This window comes from Protopterus annectens, chromosome 10.part0 (genome assembly GCF_019279795.1).
Source record: "Protopterus annectens isolate FY-2018-M chromosome 10.part0, PAN1.0, whole genome shotgun sequence".
Taxonomy (NCBI): Eukaryota; Metazoa; Chordata; order Ceratodontiformes; family Protopteridae; genus Protopterus; species Protopterus annectens.
In genome coordinates, this window is record NC_056744.1 from 1,610,190,158 (window position 1) to 1,610,207,114 (window position 16,957).

The window sequence follows — 16,957 nt, forward strand, 5'->3', positions numbered from 1 at the left end:
TTGACATGTAAAAGAGTTAGAAAATTATGGAAAAAAACTGTGTGAATAATTTTTTTAAATATAAAAGAAAAAGACATAATATGGATATTATAAAAATATTAAAAAAGAGAACATAATAATAGATAAAAGAATATTTTAAGTTATATGGGTTTTTTGGAAAGAAAGACTTAATGAAATTATGTTTAATGGGAAGTGTTTTTCCAGCAATTATAAAAAGATTAAAATGGTAGTTATGAAAGAAGGAGTAGGAGTCTAGTAAAGAAAATATTGCAGGTTCTTCTCCATTGTGAATGTTGGTAAAAAATTAGTGATGAATATATGTAAGTACATAAACATATAATACTGATGTAAATAAATTGTAAATAGAATACAAATAAAGGACCCCTACTCTTTTTGAAATGTGCTGTGGGATCTTTTATATTCACCTGAGGCATCACCAACTCAAGCAGACGGAGCCTCGGTTTAATATGTCATCCAAAGGATGACACACTTAGGAATGCAGTACCCACATTATGCTGCACTGCAGTATTAGTAATCCATCTGGTGTACGAATAGAACCCACAAACATTTGCACCAAAAGCAAGTGTGTTACCTGTTGTGTCACTGACACTTAGGGAATATTGGCACCATTGCAACTCTCTGCTCTGTTGATAATATTTATCATGAAGTACAAAAAATATTCTTTAATCTAAATTCTGACAAAACACAAACAATATTAAAGTATGTATTATTCAATGACAACATTTGATCAATTGATTCCTAACATACCCTCCATGTCCTGTAGAATGCAGGTATATAATGAATTAATGTATATTTGTGTTCATTTATAGTTATATTATTATATTATATTATATTATATTATATTATATTATATTATATTATATTATATTATATTATATTATATTCATAGTTTGTGTCAAACTAAACTACCGGGTGCCATAGTTGGTAACAACCTGAAGTTTGATGTGCATATCAATCAAACTATCAAAATCATTAATAAAAAACTTGGCTCTCTTTACAGAATCAAACCTTTCCTTACCCTACTTGCTAGAACTGCATTTTCTCATTCCCATCTGCTATCAACTCTTCTCTATGCCTCATCTCTATTCTCCAACTTAAACAAAACAGATCTTAATAAACTATCATCCTGCTATAACCACATTGCCAAATTTGCTACTGGCACTGCCTACAGGTCACACCACCGTCACAACCTAAAATCACCTCGGATGGCTTGAACTGCCAAGCCTACTGCAGTTCAACCAGCTAATAGATCATAGGTTCATAGGTAGGTACTAGGCTTTCTGCCTGAGGGCATTTATAAGCCTAGCCAGAGTGTGTCGGCTTTCGCCACCCCATTGATTAATTAACTGATCCTCTGTCAAGCAGAGCCAATGAAGTGATCCCAGGGGTGTATTTTCTGTTACCCAGCCACTCATCAAGGTTTCTCTTGAAGAGTGTTAGTGAGGGGCTCTGCCTAATTTAGTTTGGAATTTTGTTCCAAAGCATGGGGAGTCTCTGTGACAGGAATCTATCCCTCCAGCATGTTCTATTTATTGTTGTGGCGAGGTTTAGGTCACTAGAGCAAGTGGCTCACAGTGACTTGGATTTCTTTAGGTGGAGCATGTCCATTAATTTTGAGTTGGACGTGGCTTTGTAAGTCAGGCAGAGATCATCTCTGAGTAAGCGATATGCCACTTATTACAGCCGGAGTTTTCCCAGTCGGGCTGCATAGGACATATGTTTGAGGCCAGTAATCCTCTTGGTGAGGTACTTTTGTGGTCTCTCCAGCTGTTGGAAGTGTCTTGTGAGGTACATCCCAAATGGGACATTGTACTCTATGATGGGCCTGATGAGTGACAAGTAGAGGGGCACTATAACCTCTTTATTTTTAGATGCGAACCCTTTAGTAATTAGAAGGGCTGCATAGAAGGATTTCCTAACTACTTTGGCAATATGATTGTCAAAGGAGAGATTACTATCTACTTGGGTCCCCAGATCTCTTATTACCTCTTCTGTATTAAGGGGGCTGCCACCTATGTGGTAATTCATGGGTGTTTTGTTTTTCCCAAATGGGATGACTATGCATTTTTTGGCATTTAGCTTGAGGCCATGACTTTGACACCATGTGTCCATCTCAGTAAGGCCCTTTTGGAGGATGTCCATGTCAGTTGGAGAGTCAATTATGGATCCCAGTTTGCAGTCGTTGGCGAACTTGGTTAGCCATAGTCCTCCTGTGTTTACCTGTACTTCTGAGAAGTATATGCCGAACAGTAGGGGTCCCAGGACCGAACCTTGTGGGACACCACTTGTGACTGGTTTAGAGTCGGACCTGGAGCCCGCTATTCTTACCGTCTGAGTTCTGTCTGTAAGCCAGTTGGCAACCCATCTCGTGACATAGGGGTTTATGTTCAGGCTGGTGAGTTTTTCTGTAATACCTGAGTGGGGAATGGTGTTGAAAGCCTTGGCGAGGTCAAGGTAGGCTGTGTGAACAACCTTTCCCTCATCTATGGCCTTGGTGACTGTCTTGAAGAAGTCAGCCAGGTTTAGTAGGCATGATCTGCCCTTAACAAAGCCGAACTGGGTCGGGTCAAGTGTTTGGAGGTTCCCAATGTCTTTGTTAATGAGTTCCATGATGATGCGCTCCATAGCCTTGCAGACCAGGCTAGTTAGGCTTATGGGGCAATAGTTACCAGGGTCAGTTGTAGCCCCTCCTTTGTGGAGTGGAATAACCATTGCTGTGCGCCATTCTATGGGCATGTAGCCTGTGGAGAGGCTGAGGTTGAGCAGCGTGTTTAAGTGGAGGGTTAGTTTGTTCTGCAGTTCGTGCAAGATGCAGCTTGGGACACCATCTGGCCCCACTGATGCTGTGTTTTTGGCTTTTGAAAGGGCTATTTTCACCTGTGCGTCTGTAATTTCTGGGACACTACACTTTTCCGGTATTACTGTGGGCCCTTTTTGGGGTGAGAGGGGGGTGAAGTTTGCACTGAATCTATCTGCCAGGATGTTGGCAATATCAGTAGGTTCAGTATATTTTGTGCTATTTTGCACTAGTTCAGTGCATATCTGTGAGTTGCCACTTAGATTCTTAACATAGCTAAAGAAGGCTTTGTGGTTATCTTTTGAATCCTTGGCTATTTTTCTTTCGAAGTTAGCCTTGGATGTTTTTATGAGGGACCTTTGTTTCTTACTGATACTAATCAGTTATGTCTTTCCTTCTTGGGATTTGCTTTTTTTCTGAACTAGTTTCCTCCTTCTATTGTATAGCCTGTTTATGGTAGGGGTCCACCAGGCTGGTTTCCTTCTCTTAGAGGAGTGAGTCTTGGTTTTGCTAGGGATGGCACGATCCATGCATCCTTGTAGGTGCTCATAGAGTGCATTTGTAAAGGTTTCTGCATCTTGGACAGCATTATCCTTTAGCATCGGGGCTGTGAAACTTACCACCTCTGTCTTAGGTAAGGTGAAGTTTGCTTTAGAAATGTTTTTTACTGTGGTTTCCTTAGTTTGGGGTGGTGGTGGGGTGTGGACATCTGCAGTGATTAGTTTATGGTCTGATCTAACCAGTGTCGGGTTGACCTCCGGTTTGGAACACCTGTCGCCCATGTTTGTGATGTCAACAAGTTTGTGATAGTGGCACATAAAGTCCTTTACCAACCAGAAAATACAGCTGCACTAAAAATTATTATCAGCCCCATTACCAGCACCCGGCCACTGCGATCATTCACTAGACTCCTAGTTCAAACATACAAATCCAACAGCTCAGCTGGGGACTCTCTATTTGCCAACTCTGTTGGAAAAATATGGAACAGACTCCCAGCTGACTTGACCCTAGAACCCTCACTAACTCAATTCAAAAACAAACTCAATAAACACTCCAAAACTCATTGGTTATGTCCTTGCACTAACCCCGACTAGTGACCTGTCTATTTCTTAGGTGCCTTGCCTTCAACTACTTCTAACTTTTTCTACCTTTCCATTTCAGGAAGGGTCAGTTGTATAACTGCTGCTCAGTGTGTCTTAAACCTGAATGTAATGTTATGTATGTTTAACTTTGAAAATAATATTATGTTTTGTAAAGTGTTTTATAATAAGTACTATATGTGCTAAATGCTGGTATTGCTTATGACTGTAATCTGCTTGAAACTAGCATTTACTAAATGTTCAATGTGTATTATTATCTTGGAGTTTTTCTCCCCGGGCCTCCGCTGAAAATGGACATGTATCCAGTCAGACTATACGGGTCAACAAATGTAAAATAAATAATTTGCCATCATCAAAATGGTCTCACAAACAGAACAAATGTCAACATAATTTTTTTTTTGTTTTTTTTTTTCAAATAATGCAAACAATCCTTTATATAACAATGGCAACCCACAACTAATGTCTTAATTTCATCATCTGCATACATAGCCATGGGTTCAGTCTTAGATACCATGACAGAGTATAGGTCTAAATGGTGGATTAACACTGTTATTATGTATTTTAGGAATTCCAAAGAAGACACCAATTTTAAGATAGGAAATTTGCAAAAAAATGGATACATCAACAGATTTCATGCCTTGCTCTAAAATATATAACATAAGTAGACTAATAACTTTGTATGATTTGTTAATTATCCTCAGTTGTAATTTTCTTAAAGAAACTCCTTCAACTAACAATTTACACATTCTTGCCCTGTAACCTGGACAAGGCAGTGTGCTTAATAGTGTGAAAAAAAAGGTTCACATTGAATTTATACTCTATAAGCCTACTTTTGTTAATAATTATTTACATTTTAGTAGTCATTATCCATTGTACATTATGAAGAATGTCTCTAGGCTTACAACAGATAAAAATAGCTTTTTCATGAATGTGGCAACATTAAGAATATGTTTTATCACAACTTTGGTGACAGAAAGTTGAAAGGCTTGTCACCAAACTTAGGGAGCCTATAACAATTTATTTATTTACATTTTATTTGACATTTGTTTGTCGGGTTTGTCCAACTGAGCTACATAGTCCTTTTTCAGCGGAGGCCCAAGGAGAACAGCTCCAGCAGAAATTACATATTAGTCATTTTAACAATTATAGAAATACATTAATCAAAAGAAAACATATGCTTATAGTAGGTCTACCTGAAAACGATGTAAGTGCGGAACGCCGACGACGAGAATACCAACACCGGAAGATCGACAATGGAGAAGACTGACAGTTGAGACTCCCGACACTAAAAACAACAACATGTTAAGCTAATGTGCGATAGGGATGGACGTTAGGGTCAGGGTGTGGGTAAGGTAAGTGTATGATAGTGACGGACGTTAGGGTAGGGTGCGGGTCAGGTAAGTGTGAGATAGTGACGGATTTTAGGTTTAGGGGCAGGTTAAGTGAGTTAGGGTTAGGGTGCGGGTAAGGTAAGTGTGCGATAGTGACGAACTTGAGGGTTAAGGGCGGATTAAGTGAGTTAGAGTTAGGGTGTGGGTAAGGTAAGTGTACGATAGTGACAGAGTTAAGGGTTAAGGGTGGATCAAGTGAGTTTGGTTTAGGGTGCGGGTAAGGTAAGTGTGCGATAGTGATGGACCTTAGGGTTAGGGTTTGGGTTAAGGTTAGTGCATAGATAGTTGTGTATGTAAGGTTTAGTGTAGGTTTGTAAGGTTTTTGGTCTGCTTGTGTTGTGTGTGTGTGTTTTTCGGGAAAGGTATTTGTTTTGTTGATTGTCGGGATTTTGGTTTGTCAGGCATGTGAAGTTTAATTTTTTTGAACTTTCTTTTTTTGTCGTTTTTTGTGTCGGTTATTTCGTTGTCGGTGTTTTGGCATGTTGGTGTTATCAGGTAGACCCCTTATAGTACATATTAAAATACAGAAATTAAATAATACTTTTCATGTAGACAATTAATTAAATGCATTCATCCAAAGGAAGACATTTTGTGGTATGTATTATATACAGGTTAAGTTATAACTAGTGAAACTGGAATATTTTACAAGGTGTGTTTAGACAGAGATGCAGCAGGTAGAAGTGACAGAAATAAAGTTACAGTAGAGTAGAGAAGGGAGAGAGAGCAAATGGAAAGAAAGTATACTAGGGAGGATTTATTGAGAGTAATTACATTGACAGATCCATTTACTTTGCAGGTATATTTTAGTAGCTGATTTGAATTGTTTGGGTTGCTCAAGGGATCTAATATCCAGAAGTAGGCTATTCCAAGCCTTGGAAGGATTAAAGTTATAGACATAATGGCCAATTTTGGTCCTAGGTTTGTGGATTTTCAGTAGGTTTTGTTCAAAACTGCAGAGTGACCTTGTAGGTAAATAATGAGGTTGGGAGGGTGGCCTAATGGTTAAGGTGTTTGCCTTACAAACACAAGGTGCAGGGTTTGAGTCTCACAAGGGATAATTGGCTAAGCTTAAAATAGCTTGCAAGGGTAGTTAGCTTAGTACTAACCTATGAAATATCTGATATAGTAGGACAATAAGAAGGCGTGTAAAGAATTGAGTGAATATCTGAAATTGGTTAAAAAGGAGCAGGTTAGGTAGTTCTAGCCAACTTAGTACTTTTAGTGATAGACAGTAATGGGATTTGTATGTATTTTGGGCTGCAGATCTGGCAATCTTGTTGTAGGTTGTTTCTAACTTGGTTAGTAGACCAGTGTTGAGGCAAGTGAGAATTTGAGAACTGTAGAGTAAAGTGGGTAAGAGGTATGAGTTAGAAAGGGCTTGTTTTGCAGTACTGATAAGAAAAATTTTGTTACAGTAAAGGAGACCTAGCTTCTGATGTGTTTTTTGATACAATTATTAATGTGTAAATCAAATGAAATGTGATCAGCAAAAATAACACCTAGGAGTTTTGTACTAGTGTCAACCTGTATTTGGGTGTTATTTTGCGATAGTATTGTGAAGGAAGTTTTGATATGGCAGAAGTTTTTAGGGAGGAAGAGTAGTAATTTTGTTTTCTTAGGATTTAGAATGAATTGATTTTCTGAGACCCAATTTTTGACAGAGATAAAAGAGGCCTGTGTGACTAGGTTTAATTGAGTTGGAGAGTCAGCAATAGTGATTAGTGTAGAATCATCTATGTATTATATCAAGGAGGACCCAGGACAAGAAGAGGAGAGAAGACTGATAAAGATGCTAAGAAGAAGAGCAAGAAAAATAACCAGAAATCCCATAGCGGCATTAGTGACATTTTGGAAAGTTTATGAAAACGTGTATAAAACAGAGGAATGTAGAACAAGGAAAAAAAAACACAAATGGAATTATTTATAGAAAATGTAAATATGCCAAGGTTAGAGGAAGATAAAGCAAAACATGTAATAGTTAAGATAGGAAGAGAAAAGATAAAAATGGTGATGTGTGGTCAATTTAGAGGGAGGACTCCAGGAACAGATGGCATTCTGTGGAAGACTGTAAATTAGGAGGGAAGAAAATGATACAGATCAGAAAGGGGTTGTTTAACGGTATTTTAAAGGGTGAGGGAGCACCAGCATCTTGGAAAAAAGCTGTGGTAGCTGCATTACCCAAAGAGGGTAAAGACTCATCAGACCCAACTTGATATAGGCCTATTTCAACTTTAAACCATGAATGTAAAGTGTTTATGTCTATACTACCTAGGGAGCAAACATCCAACACCATTAGTAGAACAATTGTGATCCAAAGGGAAGCAGACTGTAAGAAAATACTGTTGCTGTTGGGTGATTTTGATGCATTGAAAGCATTTGATAGAGTAAGCTGGAATTTTATGACTAGGGCAATGGAAGCATTTGCATTCCTGATATAATAATAGGGATAATTAGGAGGCTATATGAAAGATCAAAGACAATCATTAAGTTGGGAGAGCTCCTGTCTGATAAGCTGTGTTTGAACAGTGGAATTCGGCAGGGATATCCTCTTTCACTTTTGTTATTTGCTTTATATTTAGAGCCATTGTCAAAAAAATAAGGGACTCAGAAATTGAAGGAAATAATTGGTATGGTAATCAAGAAATGCTGTCTTTATTTGTGGATAATATTATTTTGTACATGATAAGTCTAGAAAGGGATATTTCTATGCTGTGGAACATTTTGAGACAGTTTCAGGTCATTTCATTATACAAAATTAATGGGCACGTGATAAGAAGAAGCATATAGGAGGATATTAAAATGATTCTGTTAAGGCAGTTAAGGGTCTGTGTGAATAAACTAAAGAAAAGATAATACAAAAAAATGAGAAAATGGAAGATCCGGTTTAAGGATATGGAGAGCAAGGTACTAGCAGTGAAAATAATTTTAGTCCCTTTACTTTTTTATACAGCTCAGGCATATTTTTTGTCCACCAGAGGAGCAGTTGTGGACAGTATTTAAGAAGGAACTCATTTGGGAGAGGAAGTGGGCAAGATGTAAGTGGGATAATTTGATCCTCATCATAGAACAAGGTGGTTTAGGATTACCTTATTTCTATGGGTATTTTAGAGCTGTACTGTTAAGGCTCATATACACGGCACAAGCAGAAGGTTATAAATCAAAGTGGAAAGGAATGATAATGATGAGCTGGGTGAAGGGAACATTCTAGAAATAAGGAGAGAGTAGGATTTGGACACAGGACCCCACAGAGAATACAAATAACCATACAGAGTATTACATTCATAAAGATGCAGAAAGTATTCTAAGAACTAAATCAAAAATAGGAAAAGAGAAAGGAGATTTCGCCAATAGGGCTGACTGCAAGTAGGGGTACAGAAAACAGGAAAGATTGTGCTGCAATTTACTGGAGAAAAGTGGCAAAGGGACCAAGATACTGGGAACAAATAACTAGAGAGGGAAATGTAATAGAGTGGGATGAGGCCAAGAAGAAGTCGCCATTGCGGGTTAAAGATTATCTTCTCTACCAGAGATTTATATCAGAGTATAGACAAAAAGAAAGGAAAAGTGGTGTCCTAAGTGAAAGATCAGTTCCAGCAGAGTTTTTTAGCGGAGTCTAGAACAGGAGCTGCTGTTAAAAAGGGACAACTAGTAGGGCATATTAAATATTGCATGATAACTCTAAGAATCCATCAGAAGATGTTAGAAAAGATTGGGAAAGCAAAAAACAAGAAATCTCCGTTGTATCCCCGAAGTCTCAAAACAACCCATTAAAGTGTAGTGGGTCCAAAAACAAAACAGTGTAAGAAACTTCTCTGTGTGGAAGATTTTCAGTCCATATATTTCTAGTTAATCACTGTATATTAATCAGATCAGACAATAGTAGTAGAAGTAGCGAATGTAAACTCGTCAAGTCAAAACAAAACAAAAAGTAATAATAGAAAATATATAACTGTACAGCATTACTAAGTATTCGAAAGTAATCCAAGCAAGACAGGCAGTCTGTTTCCAGTCGAAAATCCTTTATTAAGTACACAGACAAGCGATCCAAGTAAAACAAAAATAGAGTAATAATTTCCTCACAAGCTTTCTAAATATATATATACTTTTTATCAGGCATGGGCATGGTTTATTGTGCTATAAAACAAAGTGTTATTGGTACGCATGTTAAATTCACATCCCTTCCCCCATCAGTGTGACATTCGAGCTGGTCCTGCCCTACCTAGTAGCTGTCATAATAATATATAACCCTTATGTACTTTAAATAAAATTTATAATGATGTGATACCTCTTATTTAACCAAATTATTAAGTAGATTATTAAGTCTGTGATTTTATCCAAGACAATATACTACATGGCTGGAAATATATCAACCTTAGTTCATTTGGCAATACAAAATATATATAAATATATACATATACATATACATTTTGCATGTAAAAATCAATTTCTATTTTCATAACCTATTGTTAACAAAAATCGCTTTTGTCCTTCTAGACATCTTCAGGTTTATGTACAAGAACCCTAAAAACCTATTTAATTGTATAATTAGTTAATATTGTTATTACACATCATTTTGAATAAAGTGGAAAAAAGAACCAGAAAAAAATAAAAATAAGAAAAAATGTATGTATGATGATGGAAACAAAATATACACTTACATTTCAACTGATTTAAAATGGTATTTAAAACCAGTTTGTAGAATAAAATAAAATACAATTAGTCATGTAAACAATGTGGCAATTTTCTAAGTTCCAGTGCACTTTTAACTGAACAGTAGTAGTTTAGTTCAGGCTACCTAAAAGAGTTCAGCTTTAATTGCCACATGAGTTCATGTTTCTCCAGAATATTCGGGATGTCTCCTTCAAGATCACCCATGTCAATGCGATTCAGGATCTGGAACTTAAAACCTGTCTGTCTATTAGGAAAGGAGACTGGAAAATCAATTAACAAAGGAACAAAGAAACAGTATAAGTATGGCTCTCATGTATGCAACAAAGTCCGGAAGGTTTGGGATTTTTGCTTGGAAGTGTTTGCATAGGTATTTCTGCACCCCGAGTAGACCACAAAGAATTTTTCCTCAGATAGCAAATGCTGGAGGTGTGAAGAGAAAGGGAGAGATAACTGGGATTCTTTTTTCTGGGGGGAGTGTGACAAGTTGGCAGATTTTAAAACTATACTACAGAGTACTTTGTCAGAAATATAAATATTGAGGGACCAAATTGCTGTAACTAAGGAAATGATTCTTTTTAGCTGGGACACAGGATCTGAATTGCCTAGACATAATAAGGCCTTATTAAGTTTAATTCTATTGGCTGCCAAAAAGCAAGCCAGTATTTTTTTTTATTAAATACTGTCCACTGTTCTAGCAAACTAGAAAATGGAAATCAACATCTAAATCAACTGCAACTGAATATTGTTTAAGAGATAAAAGAACTGGAAATGTGATAATCTGAAATGAGAAGAAGCAAATTACACAGAAATTACTTGAAGTTCTGGGAACAATGCATGCAGAATAATATTCAGGAGAAGGAGGAGTGAGGTTTACAAAAAGGAAGGAATTGCACAATATATATATATATATATATATATATATATATATATATATATATATATATATATAAGGTTGGAGTGTATGACAGTTATAAAAAAAGTAAAAGGTATACAAAATATGTTGTTGTCTTTCGGCATTTCCCGGTTAGGGGTCACCACAGCAGAATTCCGGTCCGCTAATGATTGGCAGTAGATTTTCACGAAGGCCAAGGTGCCAGCTCGACGTTCAACCTTCAACTAAGGCACGCCCATTTACACATGTCTTTCAAACGCCCACCCAACCGTGGGAAGGACATGCAGACTCCACTCAGAAGGCAGTCCCCACACTCCAACAGAGAATCGAACGGGAGAACCTCTTGTTGTGAGGCAACAATGCTACCACTGCACCACCATGGAAGTACTCAAAATATAATGCATGAAAAATGTTCTCTTATTATGTTTTTTTCTTTCCTTTTCTTTACATGTATGTTTACCTATGGCTTAAGTGATAATTTAATAAAGGTGTTTAAAAAATTAAGAATATGTTTCAAGAAAGAGGCTATAGGAAAATACCACTTGATTAAATAATTGATGAAGTTAAAACTAACAGGGATGCTTGTTATCCACCAATACTTTTGGGCAGATGATTCTGAAAATACTTTTATTCCAAATATCACAATTGTATGGTGATTATCTACAGTTGTGATAGTGTTAATATTAAGAAGACTATTTCTGATAACTGTAAAGCTTTTTAAGGACATAATGAATCGATTCATATTTTAGGAAGTTAGCCAAATTTTATTAGTGAGCAAAAAACGTGAAAGGTTTGTTGGAGACTAGTGATTCCTTTTCATTGGCAACCAATAATTAAACAACACATAGAAGAAATTGCATTGCAAGTGTGTTTTTGTACTCAGTCTAGATTCATTAATATTGAGCCATTTTTTAAACATGTCAGTTAAATTGTGTTTTCATCAGTAACAGCTATGGAGTGGTATACATTGTGATCTGCAAAGTTTGTGATAGATTTTATGTTAGGATAACTATTAGAAAACTTTTCAAACATATTTATGAATATTGCTATACTATCAGAAACAAAAAAAAATGTAAACAATGCTCTTACAAACACTGCCTAGTAAGTGTTAGTTAAAGAACAAAAATTACAAGCAAACCTGTATATGGCCTAGGCCAAATGTGACTGGACACTTTTTTTTTTGGGGGGGGGGGTTTACAGCTGGAGGCAGGGACTGGTCTGGATAAGAAAAATCATTTGTAGGCTGATTGACTGTTTATGCTCATAGAATTCCCTTCAAGCCCTGTTAAGGTTTGTATTCAATGGTTAGTGAGCAGAGACCTGTGCACGTAAAGTGTAACTTTTCACCCTGTTAGGGTTTGTATTCAATGGTTAGTGAGCAGAGACCTGTGCACATAAAGTGTAACTTTTCAGCAGAAGTTTTTCCTTCCTTCACTATCTCTAGCAGCTGTGTTAACTTGCTGATCCTTGCAGCCTTCCCAGTTCAACAGAACATTGTCTTTATGGATACTTGTTTCTCCCCTCTATTCCCGAGATAGTTTCCTCTCATCCATACATGTTTCCAACCCTCTGAACATCCACAATTTTGAGTGCTAGTCACATTGTTACCATGACAGGCCAGTATAATAAAAGGGGTGCTCCACTGAATCCTAACCTCACTGTATTCCAAATCCTGCCAACTCCAAGACTTGTCCATTCTGCAAATAAAAGAAAAGAAGGTATAAATTCACTTATTTTTTCTGTTTATCAATTTACACCAGGAGCTGTTTCTTTGTATTACAAAGTGGCATGGCACTGTTTGCTCAGATTCAGTTTTCAAGTGAGCAGTACAGTTTCTTGCAACAGTTCCAGGTGTCTCTGCACTGCACCGTGTTATTTCATGTCAGAGGTGAAAATGAAAGAGGCACAAGCACGTACCATTGTTTTACATTTGTGAAAAGTATCATTTTTATGTACCTGTGGTAGTAGTGGTAAGGACTGTCATACAGACTCAGTCTGCATACACTGGTGTTCCCAATTAATAACACAATTTCTGAGTACAGTTACTATTTATTTAATCAGCTGGGTTTCTTTTTTTCCTTACTGTGTGGCTACTCTACATAAAACATGCCTGTTTTCACCTCTAACCTACACATAATAATAATAATAATAATAATAATAATAATAATAATAATATAATAATAATAATATAATAATGCAATATTAATACAAGAATATAATATAATACACTACACAAGGAAAATGTGCTAATTTTCAGGTTTACAAGAGAGGTAATAATTTAAAAGAATTATTACAAAGGGACATGAATAAAAACATTTTTAGTAGACAAATAGGCATGTATACATGTGGTTTTTGCAACTGGTGTAAGATTATTAGAACAGGAAATAGTTTTGTTATTAGGAACAGGAAATACCAGATATTCCACAAATTTAATTGTGAAACAAAATCTGTTATTTATATTGCTCTATGTAACTGTTGTCCTGCTTTTTACATTGGTAAGACGGACAGAAAAGTCCGTGAACGAATTTATGAGCATGTTTATGCAATTAGGAACAACAAATGTCAAAATGCTTTGGCTAAACATGTCCATTCTTACCCAGGTCACAGCTTTGAATTTATGGTCATTGACCATGTTCCTACTAGCATTAGAGGGGGCCCTTTTTGCCCTTATTTTAGAGAACCGTGAATTAGAATGGCAGCTGAAGTTAGATGCCTTCAGGTCCCCTGGACTCAATGAAAACTGTAACATTTCTGTGGTTCTAAAACTTAGGAGTTATATGAGATAATATACAAATATGCTGTCTAGAGATGTTTGTTTATTGTATTTTATACATTCCCTTGCTTATTCACCAAGTTATTTTAAATATCATAAATAACTTAAATAATATTAATATTGTGTAACACAGACTTTTTATAGAGGTTTTGTTATATTATAAGTGTTGTTATATCATTTGTTCATAATCTTATAGTTTATTACTTGTTTTCTTATCCAGTATTTGAAATTTAAGTGTGTTGCTTTTTCAACTGGCAACAACTTGTGATTAACCATTTGGAACGGGTGTTTATGTTTTAAAAAAATCTTTTCTAAAAATTGCCTTTTAAATTCTTCTTTTATCAGTGAATAATTCACTTCTTATTAAGGAGAGTTTTTAACATATTATTATAAATGTACTAGTTTAAATATTTAGAAAAATACTTTGACTTGTTTATGAGGTGGGTTTACGCTGTGTTTTTAAGTTCTTTTGCCAGTTAGGTGATTTAATTATGAGTGATGCTCTTTATGTCATTTCCTGCCTAACTCTATTTAGGCTAGGTGTTTGTTTTTCATTTGTATTTTCTCTGAAGAAGCTGCAAGTGTCTTGCAGCGAAAACGCTTGATGCTAAATTAATAAACTTGCGTTCAGCTTTCTTATATGAACTGTTTGTGCAAGGTTGCAGTGGATTTTGTTTTATTACATTCCACTAAAATACCCATGCACAGTTAAGAGCCTACCCCTCCAAGCTGATGTATAGTAGATATTTGCCCCATAGGTAACATTGATCCTTCTGCAGCTTCTATAATCAACTAATTGAGCTGGGACCTGTATGTGAAAGGGTTAAATGTGAAAAAAATATATACAGCTGAAAGCCAGATAGTTACTTAGGAAAATTGTGTGGTTGTCACACACATACAGACTTTAAACCTAACTGCATATGAATGGTAAAGTTTTGGGTCTGGAGCTCAAGGGGGTTCAATCAGTGACTTAAGCAGGGGAAAGAGTTATCTGCTGTTCTGGTTTAATGATAGATTTTCAGAGTCTGAGATCACCGGGGAAATTATCCTTTGTCTAATGACACTTTGTGTCTGCCTTAGTGATTTTTGGAAGTCAGTAGACTGTGCAGACTGTGCAAGCAGGGGAAGAGGGACCTGTGTAATGAGACTTTGCATATGCTTTAGTAAAATATACAACACTTTGAGTCTAGCAGTTACTTTTGGATTGTAAGAGACTATGAGTCTACTTTAGTAGAATTTCAAAGGAAAGAAATACCTAGAGAGAAGTGACAGAAACAGACAGAGAAGGGAAGTGGGGTAGAATTTGAACATCCCCAAAAGACAGAGAGGAGGCTGGGGGCTAGAAGAGTTTATACTATTTTGGGGGAAACTCCTCATGATTACCAGAAAAAAGAAAATAGTTCATCTGCAAATGGTCAGGTGCTCCGATGGCATGTGTGAGCTTATTCATAGTTGCAAGGTACTGAAAAGTACAGTTTTATTGCAAAAAACGTATGTATAACTTTCTACTTTATGTTAATGACATTAACCAGGAGGACTGTTTGTGGTTCAGCATAAGAAGTAAAAGTCTCAAACCAGACAAAGTGTATTAGGCCTATGACTGGGTATATTTATCTTTCTTTGCTTATGCACTAAAAGAAATGGTAGCTTGAGCAGAATGAAGTAAGTATTATGAGTTTGTTCAGCTAGGGACCTCAAGTAATATCTAACTGAAGTTCAATTAACCATTACTTAAACATTACTTGAGGTCCCTAGCTGAGCAGTCTTTATTATCTTGGATTGTGGGAGTAATGAGACACTCCCTCTATACTGTTACATTTGGATATATCTTATAATAGGAGATGGTATGTACGTGATGTGGACAGAGTCTTTCAGGACTAACCTTTTGAAAGGCCAGGACCCACTAGATCGAGTCACGAAATACAGAAACTGAATGGCTAAAAGATCAGACTTGTATATACTAAGTCCAAAATACCACGTCTCAGAATATCCCCTTTTCTCCAAGGTATGGCAATCTTGGAGTTGGTATATATAAGTTTGGGGGATGTGGGGGACTTGCCACCACCTGGGGGGGGGGGGGTGCAGGGGGAGTTTGTCTCCACTACAAAAAGAAGTTAAAAGGAGAAGAGCGAATTTCGAAATTTGCTTTTCTCTGGTGTTTTCAGTCATTTTTTCAGCTTCCTGGCACTCAGCATTTCAAGTGTCAACATTTCAATATTGGATATGCAAAATGTATGACTTACAATGGTTACATTTAACTGCTAAACTACTGTGGGACAACTAGCATTTTAAATTACTTCTACATTACTGTAATGTGGTTACCATTTTACAATTAACATGCACAGTAATCTCTGATGGCTGACATACTGCAGCTACTGTCGCACTATTAAAACAGTAAAAAATGCATGCTACAGATATTTGATATATTTTTTTTAAGATGGCTGCCATTCTGCAGCTAAGCAGCACACTTGTCAAAGACAGCCATCATTCCAAAGTGAAGAGCCACAACTGACACTGAAGCTTCTATCTGCAGTCTTTGCAACTAATGTCTGTTGACTCACCTCCTCAGCACAGTAGAACACCAGTGGTGGCTCCTCATCTCTCAGTTTGTACTCAGCAATAATCTTCTCTGCTATTGGCTGAAGTAACTGCAAGGCAGGGACCAGTTCCTCTTCCTCTGAATCTGAAAGTAAATTATACACCAATGCACTGAAATATAAAGTATGACAAATTTTGTACTGTAAAATTTGGTTTGCCAAACAAGAGCAAATGTGGATGCATTATAGTGTGCTGTGTTTCAGATGATGCAATTTTGAGTGTAACCTATGCTACAACAGGAACAGAACCCCAAAACCTGATGACTCAGAAGTATATTTTGATGCATGCAGTCTTCTCCTTTACACATACTACAATATAACCTCACAAATTTCCTGCGATATAGCTCTTCGCCCACTAACCGTTGTTCACTTGAATTTTTTTGTACTTATCTCAAGGCCCAGATTCCAAAAGAGTTACTTGCAGTGTAAGTCTGCCCTGATTCTGAAAGGTTTCCTCTCAGTGTAACTGACTTAGTTTGGTGTAAGGCCTATCTATAAACTGGCTTACATTAGGGGTCCGATTCAAAAAGACCTGCTCTCAGTGAAAGTGGTCACTTACCAAAGAAATAACGAATATAAAAACTCAGCACAAACTAGTACGTCACTTAAACTGAGAGCAAGTCCTTTGGAATCGGTTCCCATGTATGAGCGAATATCACCACTGCTTCTGATATTAACTCTGCTACTAACATACTGTCATGATAGCGATGCATGG

The 16,957-nt window shown here is 36.7% G+C and overlaps 1 protein-coding gene across 1 annotated transcript in view; it reads right to left on the bottom strand.

The window, feature by feature from the left end:
- The window catches only part of LOC122813789 (nucleoredoxin-like), a 180,272-nt gene that overhangs the window by 20,257 nt on the left and 143,058 nt on the right, over nt 1–16,957 (bottom strand). The window contains exon 8 of the mRNA XM_044086294.1: nt 16,207–16,328. Coding sequence (XP_043942229.1) covers nt 16,207–16,328 — 122 coding nt within the window. The remainder of the gene's footprint in view (nt 1–16,206; nt 16,329–16,957) is intronic.